The 13,058-nt window shown below is 36.8% G+C and overlaps 1 protein-coding gene across 1 annotated transcript in view; it reads left to right on the top strand.

The window, feature by feature from the left end:
- The first annotated feature begins 4,437 nt into the window (after positions 1-4,437).
- The window catches only part of HAUS6 (HAUS augmin-like complex, subunit 6), a 29,917-nt gene continuing 21,296 nt past the window's right edge, over positions 4,438-13,058 (top strand). The window contains exons 1-5 of the mRNA XM_012665008.1: positions 4,438-4,565; positions 6,704-6,799; positions 8,594-8,672; positions 9,371-9,503; positions 12,609-12,756. Of these exons, the coding sequence (XP_012520462.1) occupies positions 4,438-4,565; positions 6,704-6,799; positions 8,594-8,672; positions 9,371-9,503; positions 12,609-12,756 (584 nt within the window). The remainder of the gene's footprint in view (positions 4,566-6,703; positions 6,800-8,593; positions 8,673-9,370; positions 9,504-12,608; positions 12,757-13,058) is intronic.

Raw genomic sequence — 13,058 nt, 5'->3', positions numbered from 1 at the left:
CTATAATAAAAATTGGACTGTATAATCTTGAATCAGTGATTTTTTTTCATTGATATAGTGGACATTTGTTGTCTTTCGGTCTCCCATAATTCATTCATGCTTTTTGTGGTAACAGTACACTTGTGTTTTTTGGGGGTTTCCGTGAGTCTTCTGGTCGAGGTTTCTTACTTTCCCCTAGCTTAGGGGTGGGCATGTGACTAAAAGCAGGTCAACTGGGAGGAAGCATAGCATGATAGGTACGGGCTTAGCCTCTGGGTTCTAATCTCTCTCTTACTCCGTTATCTTTAGCAAGTTACTTAATTTCTCTGTGTCTCAATTTTCTCATCTGTAAAATAGGAATAGTATTAGATTTGCTATGAAGATTAAATAATTAACATTTGTGAAAAGTTTAGAGCTGTGCCTGACACAGAGCTGCATTAAATAAGTATTAGTTAAATAAGTGAATTGTAGAAGCAATGGCCAACCCAGTAGCTATGAGCATTCCTAGTGCCCAGACTGTGGTACTGAGATACCATTTCTCTCTAAAAGAAACCAGGGCTGGCCCGGTGAGGTGGCTCACACCTGTAATCCTAGCTCTCTGGGAGGCCGAGGCAGGAGGATCCTTTGAGCTCTGGAGTTCGAGGCCAGCCTGAGCAAGAGCAAGACCCATCTCTACTAAAAATAGAAAGAAATTAGCTGGACAACTAAAAAAAAAAATAGAAAAAATTAGCCGGACATAGTAGCACATGCCTATAGTTCCAGCTACTCGGGAGGCTGAGGCAGGAGGATTGCTTGAGCCCAGGAGTCTGAGGTTGCTGTGAGCAAGGCTGATGCCACAGCACTCTAGCCCGGGCAACAGAGTGAGACTCTATCTCAAAATAAATAAATTAATTAATTAAATAAAATAAACCAGGGCTTCTTGGAGAAATGGCTGATTCCAGATCTGAGGCAGGAAATGTACAGAATGAACCTTGAAGTTCTTGCTGTCTTAGATGGCAAAGCCGCTAATTTGAACAGGTTCCCATTGGCCAAAGATGGGACAATTTGAACCTCTATAAGGATAATAATTGCAATAGATTGAACCCCATAAGTATGTTTAAATCTATCAGTTTCATAATGAGATATTTATATATCATGTATGTATATAAAATTATATATATAAACAACCTAATAGATCATACTCAGAGGATGATGGCAAATCATTATCTTGAAAATCAGTAAATAAAGGGAAAGAATTCAGAATTTATCCTTCCTTTTCTTATATCTTTATCACCAGGTAACCAAGTATTAATAGTAGATGAGGGAAAACTTTTCTTCATAAAAGTATTCCCAATAACAAATGAAAAAAGGATGATAAATTAGAATATCAACATTTGTCAAACCCCAGTGAATTAATGGATCTAGGCATTTAGCACCAATGCCTGTCAACAGCATAAAGATATTATGTGCTTCTTGATAAAAGAACATACACCTTCATTTCTAGTCTATTTTTTTTTTCAAAGTAGGATTAAACCAGAAAGCATGATCTAGTCTATTTATTTATTTATTTTTTCTGAGACAGAGTCCTGCTCTGTCACCTGGGCTAGAGTGCCATGGCATCAGCCTAACTCACAGCAACCTCAAACTCCTGGGCTCAAGCAATTCTCCTGCCTCAGCCTCCCCAGTAGCTGCGGCTATAGGCATGTGCCACCACAGCTGGCTAATTTTTCTATTTTTGGTAGAGACGGGGTCTTAATCTTGCTCAGGCTGGTCTCAAACTCCTGACCTCAAGTGATCCTCCCGCCTTGGCCTCCCAGAGTGCTAGGATTACAGGCATTTCTAGTCTTGGCAAAGGGATCATATGTGAGTGTAATCTATCCTTTGGATCCAAGTCCCAATTTGAAGGAAACACAGAGGACAGGGACAGTGGAACATGTTGAACTGCAGCACGAAGTTGCAATCAGTTAAACCTAGACTGTGAGAAACTATTCAGGTAAAATAATCAACAGAAAAATTGTAAGAAAAAAGTTGGAGTGAGGGGAATGAAGGAGAACTTCTACAATAAATAATAGTACTTAAAAAAACTTGAAAAGACTAAAAAACAAAACAGTCATGGGAAATCTAAAAACTACAGTGTCTAGAGAAGCACATGGGTGGTAGAACTATAAGAAAATGCAAGGAAGTAATTACTATAAAAAGTGAGAATGGGGTTACTTTTAGAGGAAGTAGGGACTTCTTTAATGACTGCAAAAGTTTTATTTTTTGTCTCGGGTGGTGGTTACAAGAATATTCACCTTATAATAATTCATTAAGCTATATAAAAAGGTAAATTGGACTGGCTGGGACATAAATCTTGAGTAGATTGACACACAGGCTTGCCCTTTCTTGAGCCTTATTGGCCGGCCTTTCCCTCCTTTCCTTATGCTACCCAATAGCCAAATAATAAAACCATCAGAGTCAGTTTTGCTGCTTGCAACTACAGAACACTAATTGATACACGTGGCCTTGCCAAGTTACCATCAGTGGTGAGGTGGGTATAGATAACTTTTTGGAGAAGTTTTGCCATAAAGAGAAATGGAATGGTAGCTAGAAAAGCACTGGGGTCAAAGGATTTTTTTTTAAAACCAATGGAAGATTTTATAGCATGTTTGTATATTGATGGAAAGAAGAGAGTAGAGGACAAATGCTCGAGCAAACTCCTTGAGTAGGAGGAAAGGAATGTGATCCATAGAAATAAGTGGAATGACTGGTCTTAGGTAGGCATACCTTGGCTCACCTGAATTGTCAAGATAGAAGGAAGATTGTATGGGCACAGATATAGACAGGTTGGTAAATTGTTGATGGAAGTTCTTTTATGGAAGCATCAATTAACCAAGAATCAAGGACATCATCTAAGAGTGAGGAGGGGAAAGGAGGTAACTGAGGACTAAGGATGAGAAGAAGATATGTATAATTGTGTACAGAGAGAGATTTGGGAAAAGTAGTAGGGTTCAGGGAGCAGGCCCAAGAGCTAACTTGAGTCATCACGCATTTTGAGTGAAGCCAGGCATCATAATTGTGCTTAGCTGTTAAGCTGCAGGTGTGGAATAGGCAGAAAAGGGAATTTAATAGGAATTGGGGTTTTACTACGTAAATATGGCAGAGAAAGGGGTCAAAGATCTGATGATTTGTTCTAGTTAATGATTATAATGTGAAGTGAGTAAGATACAGTGAAGAGACAACAGGATTAGAATTTCTGGTGGTCCAAGGACTGTTGGAATAAGGAGACTTAGAGGGATTGAGCTAGCAAGTTAGAAGGCAGCAGTTGAATTTGAGATTATGGAGGGGTTGCAGTAATTGATAAAGACAAGTCTAGGGTATGTACCATGAGAGTGAGTGGCTGAGGTAGAAGGGAAGACAAGGTTATTGGAGAGGATATCAAGGAACTGAGAGGCCGGGGTATTGGAAAGGTCACCTACATGATATTGAAATCACCAAAAATTATCCCAGGACCAATGTACAAAGAGAGAGGGAATTAAGTGCTAAATCTTCTCAGAACGAGGTCCAGTGACTCGGAGATCTTATGGATGACCTCCACAAGGAAGAGTTATGAGCGACAGCGTTAACTTCAAAAGGACTGGTGGTTTTAGAGAGGCAAGAGGCAATAATTTCCAGAGGTGTCAATGAGAAATAAGTAGGATGCCCTACACTTCCCGGCCCTGTTGTATATGGAGTTTGTAAGAGAAAACAGCCATCGATTGAACACTGCAGGGGGAAGCTGTATGCTTAGGAGAGAGAAAGATTTTAGTTAGAGGAGGAAGATGAAAGGATCATTCAGCATATGAAGGCATAGGAAAATTTTGCCAGTGATAGAACTGAGGCTCAGGGGACTTGGTTAGGGTCACACAGCTAGTTACAATAGCTGAGGATGGAACCCAGTGCTTTTTCCACTACACCGAGCCACAGTACTCTATCTACCGTTTCTATCTGACGTAACAACTAGCATAAACAAGCAAAAGGAACCCTCAACACTTAGAGAACCTTGCGACCCGAGGGTCGCTGCCTGAGAGCAGCAAGCAAGCGTAGAAAAATTCGCTGGCCGCGCAATGCGCTGTGGGTCTTGTAGTTCCTAGGCTGGGCCTGACACGGAGGGACGCAGGGAAGTGCGCGTAGCATGGCGGGAGATATAGTCATCCGGGAAGTCCCTCCTCCCTTGGAAGCTTGGCGGCGCAGGCGCACATTGCTCTTTCTTAAGCGCGGGAGTCTCGGTTTGTGGTGGTTTCGCTGAGGCGGCTGTGGCCCCGCTAACGTTAGAGGCTCCATTTCCCGGAGACTTTACAGCCCTTTGAGGCGAAACGGCTCCAGGCAAGAGAGGAGCAGGCGGTGGCAATGGAGGGACCGCCGCGACCTCAGGCTGCCCATAGAGAGGGATCCTGAGGGCCCTCAGATTCGCTTGGGCGTGCTCTTTGTTTCCTCTCAGTCACTGTGCCTACCGCGAGGATGAGCTTTGCCTCGGGCACCTCTTTCGAAAAGCAGCATCTCTGGATGTATCTGCAGGCGCTCAACTTCGAGCCAGGCCCTGCGACCATTGCCTGTGGAAAGATCGTGTCGCACACGCACCTTGGAGTGTAAGGAGGCCGGGGCAGGCGGGGCGAGGGAGTCCGAGCCGGGAGACGCGGGGTGACCCGCCCTTCTGCAGACCCCGCAGGGTGATTAATCAGAAATGCTCGAGTGATTGCTGTGTGTCAGGCTGAAGCCACTGCTCCCAGGCAGTGTCAGTTACGGAAACAGTGCCGGAAGCGCTTTGCCGGGGAGTAGAGTGTGTAGTCCGGGCAAAACTGGAGGGGCAGTTGAAGTAGGGGTGGTCTGTGAAGTAGTGGGGCGGGGGGTGGTTAGTTGGTAGTGGAGGGGCATAGGAACCATTCGTGCAAATGCCTTTAGGACTCAAGGGAGCCTTTGAAGGTGGTCGTTTAACTTTATAATTTTTACTTTTTGAGTTAGGAAACTAACGGGTGCCACAATTAGGAAAAAACTGTAGAAAGGGATATTTAAAAAGTAATGCCTTTTTAATGAAAAGTAAGAGTTCCTTCCCTACTTTTGCCACTTCGGTAAGGCTATGGCCATAAATCTGAATACTTTGTTTATATTTCTGTGTCTTAACTTTTTAACTTTACAAAATATCTGTTGCCTACTGTAGGCCAAGAGGCATTTGGGATACATTGGCCATCTTCTACTCTCAATCTATTTGATTTTTGTGAATTACCGAATTTCGCTTCTTCTAGTGGCTGTGTTTTCATAATGTGCTTAGACCTCTCTTTCTTGACTTGTCAATCTCAAAAGTATTATTATTTTTTTTGGTACAGAGGCATGGTCTCACTCTTGTTCAGGCTGGTCTCGAACTCCTGAGCTCAAGCAATCCTCTTGCCTTGCCTCCCAGAGTGCTAGGATTGCAGGCCTGAGCCAAGGCGCCCCGGCCCTCAAAAAAGTATTTTTTGATTCCCTACTATGTAATTTCACAGTGAAATCTTATAATGAATGAATCTATTATAAGATTTACTTTCTTCTCCTCTGCCTTCACCCTCTTGACTTTTTTCAGCTGTATTGTAACTTTTACTGTCAAGGTTGAGAGCTGTAATTAAGTTTTGTTTGGTAACTATTTTTTAGAAGTTAATATTTATCATATGAAGTGCTTTGTCTAGAAGTCTATTCTAGATATTGGCTGCCAATGGATAGCATTTATCGGGCTATGATGCGTTTATTGTTTGTTTCACAAGATTTGATACCTCCCAGCACAATCTCATTTTCTCTGGACTGGCAAAGAATTTTGATGCTTCTTAAGGGCTCCATTGAGAATGGCTTTCATTGCCACTGCATCCTTGTTTCCTGGGTTTTGGCAGTCGTAGCATTCTCTTGTGGTTTATCTGTCAATAGGATTGCTATCTGCTTTTTATTTTAGAAAATTTGTTAAAATCTATCAAGTTCTGGTTTAATGATGCAGTTTTTCTTTTTTTCAACACAGTCATAGATGATTTGCCCCTGTGTCTTTGGAGTCATTTCACTGGGTTATTGGGTGGCATCCACCATCTTTTTTGTTCTTGTTTTTGTTTGTTTTTTTCTTTTATTGATATAGTTGTTCATATTTTTGGGGTGCATGTGATATTTTGATACATATATACAATGTGTAATGATCAAATCAGAATAATGGGGATATCCATCACCTCAGATATTTATCTTTTTTTTTTGTTGGGAACATTACAATTCTTTTTTTTTTTTTTTTAATTTTTTTTTCTTTGAGACACTTTCTCTGTTGCCCAGGCTGCAGTGAGTGCAGTGGCGTGATTAAAGCTCACTGCAGCCTTGAACTCCTGGGCTCAGGTGATTGTGGTGCCCCAGCCTTCCTAGTAGCTAGGAATATAGTTAAGGGCCAACATGCCTAGCTTTTAATACTTTTTAAAATTTTTTGTAGAGATGGGATCTCACTCTGGTGCTCAGGCTGGTCTTGAACTCCTGACCTTGAGCGAGCCTCCCACCTCGGCCTCCCAGAGTGCTAGGATTACAGGCGTGAGCCACCATGCCTGGCCTAGTGTATGTTTTTTAATTGGTTATATAATGTACACGAATGAGAAAAATTAATTTGCCTTGATCTTTTGAAGAGAATGAAAAAATACTACTTTGTGTCAAATTCTCACACAGCTTTTGTTGATATTTAGTTAAATAAATATTTTCCTTTTCTTTTTCTTATCTTTATTATGATTTTAATCACTAGGAACATGTTTGACAAGCTGAACCGTGATGCCTTTCATATAGTTTCTTATTTTTTGTTTCAAACTCTGGACCAGTCTCTCACCAAAGAAGTTTTCAAGTAAGGAAAAGCTATTTCATTTTCTTTTCTTAAGTAGTTATTCTCAAATTTGTAATGGGCTGTGCCTTGATGTAAGCCAGAATTGCAACTTGGCCTTTGAGTATTGTTTTGAATTGCTGTTATAAAATTTAGTCTCTATTATAAAATGAATCTTACAAATTTAGTGCTTAACCTTTATAAATCTGGGTGATTTTTCTTTGTTACACACCTTAAAATCATTGTTGTTTTATTGGTAATATAGGTTTTGTTTCATAAAATTGGTTCCTTACATTCTTCCTGGTCTTAATTATTAGGCAAAATAATTAACTGTTATCATTCTGTATATATACTCAATTTTGCCCTACTTGTTAAATTTTACAGTTGTCTGTAAATCCTTAGTTTTTTCAGTGAGATACATATATCTATATTTAGCTATCTATATATATATAAAAGTGTTGATTGCTGTAGGCAAAAATTATTCCTATTAAATTTAGGCTATTATATGGTATTGAATATTAAATAGTATAAGAAGGAGATAAAAATACATGAATACCCATTAGTCCTGGTTCTAAGTTATTTTGCTTGTGATTTGGGGTTCTTTTCTCTGAAAGTGTTCACCACATTGATTTTGATATTTATATTGTGCTATCAGCCTTTTATATAGAAAAGCAACAAGTAAATCTATGTTTAGGGCATTACTTTCTTTTTTTTTTTTTTTAAGACTAGTCAAGTGCAGTAGCGAGAAGGGAGGAAGGAGTCAAAAAGGAGTTCGATCTGTAACTGACTGTGAACAATAAATTGAGATAACTCACTGTCTTTGGACCAGCTTACTTTTATTTTTGATAATTTATTCTTAATATTTTACCTTTATTTAAAGTTATGAGTGCCCAGGAAAACAGGTATATTTGGAACATTTTTTTAGAAATCCCTATTACTAGGGAGTAGGGCTTCCTCTGTCCAAATAAAAATAGATTTTTTGATTTTTTTTCCTAATTATAAGCATTACGGCTCATTTTAAGTAATTCAGAAAATACAGAAAAATGTAAAGAAGAAAGTAGAAATCATTTGTAAACCCACCAACCAGAGGGTATCATTGACATTCTCGCCTTTTAGTCTTTTTTTTTGCTATGCATACTTAATTTTTTCTAGGAATATTGAACATGTGTTATAGAAATATAAAAGGCATGAGACCTTAATATTATGCCTCAGAATAAAAATTCAGGCAAAACTGATTATCAGGGGAAAGAAATAGGTAAATTTTTAAAGTGTAATATTTTTGACCAAAGCTGAAACAAAACTTTTCTTTTTTGTGTTTTTGTATCTTGTTGTTTAGCTACAAAACCGTAGCACCCACAAACTGATACGGGTTATCTCTAGGAGTCATACTCTGTCATGCCATTCCTTCTCTGCTCATCATATGTATCTATTTATGTTTCTCTCCTGCAAGATTCTATTTTTTTTAGGCTTAATTTTATAATTTATGTCATCTTTTTGCATTAGTCCAGTGTATCCATTGAGAGTGTTGACTTTTCTTTAGCTGATTTTCATTAATTTTAATAGCTATTCATTCCTTCATATAGAATATGTTTCCATTAGTTATTTGTACTAAACAACTCAATTCTATAGATATTTATTTATGAAGAAAAAGATACAGTTTCTCACAGGTTGGTGTCTCTCTAGGTGAAATCTGAGAATATTTGCTTTAATTCATTTAGCTTTAATATATCTAGTATAAGAAATAAGTTTGATATTTTAAAAAATTTGCTGAGTTTGGTTTTTTTTTGGTTTCATAATTCTAATGCTTTTATTTTTAAGATTTTGTTGGCCTCCATTTGATCAAAAAAGTGATACTGAATTCCGGAAACATTGCTGTGAATGGTTAAAAAGGATTTCTGTACGTATTCTTTTTTTTGAAAGATATATACTGTAAGAGGTTAAAAACTGCATTCATTTTTTAGAGGTGAATTTTTTTAATGCTTTTATGCTAACAATACAAACAAGGAAATATTAGTTAGAATAATTTTTTTATGGTTTTTGGTTGGGATTCTAGAAATTTCTAAGAAACCAGCTTTGCTGGCAAGGTGCACAGGAAATAGGTTTTAGAGTTTCTGGGAGTTTATATTACAGTTTTCATTTAAATAAAACTTTTCTGACCATAGATTATTTTAGCTTGTTTCCCCAAATAGTATCAATAATTGTGGCTTTATTATTAGAATTATTTTTTGTGACCAAGTCCACTTAGTGTTTAGAAAAACAAAAAAATTCAACTTGTGATCCAAACAGAATAATCCTAATCAAGTCCTTTAATGCTTCAAAAATAGTCTGATGTAAAGAGGGAGTGGGCTGGGGCTGGTGGCTGGCCAAAACTTCACCTCTTTGGACTGCTTCCTCTTTGCTACAGAATGGGACATGTCCAAGCTACTGTGCTACAAAGAGGCACTGGTGAGCTGTCACCACCCATCAATGGGTGCTCATGTACATGCATGTCATCTACTGCAAGATTGTCACGTCCTTTAAAAAAAATGGTGTGATATAAATATAAGAGTTGTTGTTGATAAGGTCATCAAATCATTTTATCTCTTTTCTCCATAGGCTGAATATGGAAGTGGCTTTCCTCAAGTTGTTGGTTCTCTGTTTCTTTCTCCTGGTGGTCCTAAGTTTATTCATCTGATGTATCATTTTGCAAGATTTGTTGCAATAAAATATATTAAAACCAATTCTAAAAGTAAGTTAAGCTAACAGGATTTTTTTGGTTTGATTCTTAAATTTTTATAGTTCTTTATGATTTTTAAATCATCAAGAAATTTTAATGAATCAAGGTAAGTTAAAACATTAATTTACCTCAAAAAGCAGATAGTTAATATTCTGCTTGAACCGTAATTTGAAATTTTCTCATAATGAACCTAAGTTACTTTTTACATTATTTTATTATGTCCTAGTACAGGAATTGAGAAGCAATTTCTATATAAGGCCAGATAGTAGATATTTTAGGATTTGTGGACCACATACAGGGTCTCTGTCACATAATCCTCTTTATTTTTTTATTTTTAAAATCCTTAAAAATGTAGAAACCAGGCCGGGCGCGGTGGCTCGCACCTGTAATCCTAGTACTCTGGGAGGCCGAGACAGGAGAATTGCTTGAGCTCAGGAGTTCGAGATCAGCCTGAGTAAGAACAAGACCCCGTCTCTACTAAAAATAGAAAGAAATTGGCCAAACAACTAAAAATAGAAAAAATTAGCCGGCCATGGTGGTGCGTGCCTGTAGTCCTAGCTACTTGGGAGGCTGAGGCAGGAGGATCGCTTGAGCCCAGGAGTTTGAGGTTGCTGTGAGCTAGGCTGAAGCCACGGCACTCTAGCCCAGGCAACAGAGTGAGACTCTGTCTCAAAAAAAAAAAAAAAAAAAAAAAAAAATGTAGAAACCATTCCTGCCTTGCTAGCCTCTCAAAAATAGCCAATGGGCCAAATTAGACCTGCAGGTTATAGTTGGCCTCTAATATATTGTGTTAAATGCTGTGTTGAATGTGTTTGAGATTTATTTTGGTTACTGGCAATGTATTAGGAATTTCTGTATTAAACAGATTTGATTTATTTATTAATTCATAGAAATAAAAAATTGGATTTTCAAAGCTAATATTTAAAAGAATGCTATTTGTAATTTATTAAATATGCTGTTCTATTTAATTGGTTTTTGCTCATAAAACATGGAAAGGAAAAATGACAGAGAAGTTGAAATACTCCTGAGATGATAATTGTTGACATTTTGGTTTAGTTCCTTTTAGTTTTTTTTTTTTTTGGCACATATAATATATATCCTTATGGATCAAAAATCAAAAGGTGAAAAGTCTATCTTTCACCTCTGTTCTCTACCTAGTTTCTCTTTCTAGAAACAACATCCTAATCAATAATACAAACAAATATATCTATATATTCTTTTTAAAACAATTATAAATGGTAATGTAAATCTGGTTTTGAATCCCTTTTCACTTAACAGTTTATCTTGGAGATCATCTCTTAACAGTTCACAGAGCTTCCTTATTCTGGTTCTTTCTCTTTAGAACTGCATAATATTACATTGAATGGATGTACCCTAATTTTTTATTTATTTCTTATTTTTTTTAGAGACAGGGTCTCACTCTGTTGCACACCACCATACCCGTCTAATTTTTAAATTTTTTGGTGAGATGGGCGTCTTGCAATGTTACCCAGGCTGGTCTTGAATGCCTGGCCTCAAGCAGTTCTTCTGCCTTGGCCTCTCAAAGCTCTAGGATTACAAGCCTTAGTCACCACTCTCAGCCCATAATTTATTTAATCCGTCTTGTGTTTACAGACATTTGGCTTTTTTTCCTAATCTTTTGCTATAGAAACAATGCTACAGTACAAATTGTATACATACATCAATTTGTATATATTCAAGTGTGTGTATGTATATATATATAAATCCTGAAAGATGATTTGTTTGGTCAAAGGAGCTATGTGTTTGTAATTTGCTAGTTATTACCAGATGATTTTTTGTAGGGGTTGGACAATTTATACTTTCATCACCAGTGTATGGAGAGTGTTTATTTTCCCAAAGGCTGATCAACATAGTATGTAATGAGATATTTTTATCTTTTCAGTCTGATAGTTAAAATGGAATCTCAGTATAATTTCAATTTGTATCTCTTATTATTAGTGAGATTGAAAATTGTTTCATATGTTTAAGAGCAATTTGTACTCTTTTTGTACTCTGGTCATTACCTTTTGTCCATTTTTCTCTTAAGTTATTGGTCTTTTTCATTTGTAGGGGCTGTTATTTATTCTCTCTCTGTGATGTGATATAAAACCTTCCAGTTTATCTTCTGTACATGATTTTTAAAAACATGCATGTGATCATGCTTTATAAACATTTGCATATTTAAAATTTAATGTTAACATAAGGCTTTTTTCAGTTCCTCTATTAGTAGAGGATCTGCCCCAAATACATGTAACCCAAACTATTTTATATGAACTGTGTATGTTTGGATTTAACAAGGGTTTATTGTATATAATGCTTTTAAGCATGGATTTTCCTGCTTTTGATTTAAAGCAATTCTAGTCAACATGTTTAATCTGTAAGTGACTTCAAAATTCAGTGAACTCATTTCCTGTTAAATATTCAGAAATTGTGTTTTTTGGGGGGTAACATTAGGACCTGAATAAGCAATGTTAAGTGCAGTGTGGTGTCCCTAATTTCCAGATTTACCCATATTTTTATTATGTTGAGCCATGTTTAAGTAGGATTTATTACATTTTTTACAGGTAAAAACCTGGACTCAAATGGTTACATGGATTGTTCTCAGGGTCTACTTTGGTCATTAGTTACATAGCCAAGAATTGCTTGAGAAATGGACAATGGTTTTATTTGGTTGTCCTGTCCTGTTGGTCTTACTGTGAGGAAGAGTAAGCTGATGGCAGCAATGGAGGTGATGTGATCTCACCTCCTCTCTTTGAATTGGCTTTCTTCCTTTGTTGTTAAAAGATCCTGTTAGGAAACATAGTAGCTCATGTGTAACAATGTATTTGTTCATGGATATCTCAAATTGTAATAACAAGAATTATTTTAGGTAGATGTACTCTGGAAATTTTTAATTATGTAAAACAACTCAACTTCAGGTAGCCTTTTTTAGTTGCCTACTTTAAAAAAAGGTCATCTTGCTTTTGTTAACATTAGTTGTATCTTTTTATGTATGTGGCATACTAGCTTTTAAGGAGTTGTTATTTCATGTTAATTTCTTAAAATAAAAATTCAACATTTTTGATAATTATTAGCTTGTAAGTCTGTTTTCTCTGATCTTATTTGTGTTCCATGTAGATGCTTCTCTGCGTTCTACAGAGGCATTTAACATAAAGCCACAAGATTTGCACAAATGCCTTGCCAGGTGCCATGTAGCACGTAACAGATTTTTACAAATTTTGCAAAGAGAAGATTATGTTACCCAAAAATATAAGGAATATATACAGTAAGTAATACTTTGATAGTTAGAAAATAATTCCTTTCTTTTTGAACAAATGTCATCAACATAACTTCAATAGAAATAATCCATGCCTACCTTACAAGTCTTCCTCAAAGATCTTTCCATTTTATTTTTTTCTTTTTTATTTCAGCATATTATGGGGGTACAAATGTTTAGGTTATAGATCTTTCCATTTTAAAGCCAAATAATTTCTGAATAAAATATTTTAAAACTTCAGGCATACTATAAAGGAAAGTTTAGAGAAACGGAAAAGATGACTTTAGTTCAGAAAATTCAATTTTCTTATG

Source organism: Propithecus coquereli, unplaced genomic scaffold (assembly GCF_000956105.1).
Source record: "Propithecus coquereli isolate 6110/MARCELLA unplaced genomic scaffold, Pcoq_1.0 Scaffold95, whole genome shotgun sequence".
Lineage (NCBI taxonomy): Eukaryota > Metazoa > Chordata > Mammalia > Primates > Indriidae > Propithecus > Propithecus coquereli.
The sequence above is the reverse complement of the archived record's forward strand: the minus strand, read 5'-3'. Positions and strand labels throughout refer to the sequence as shown.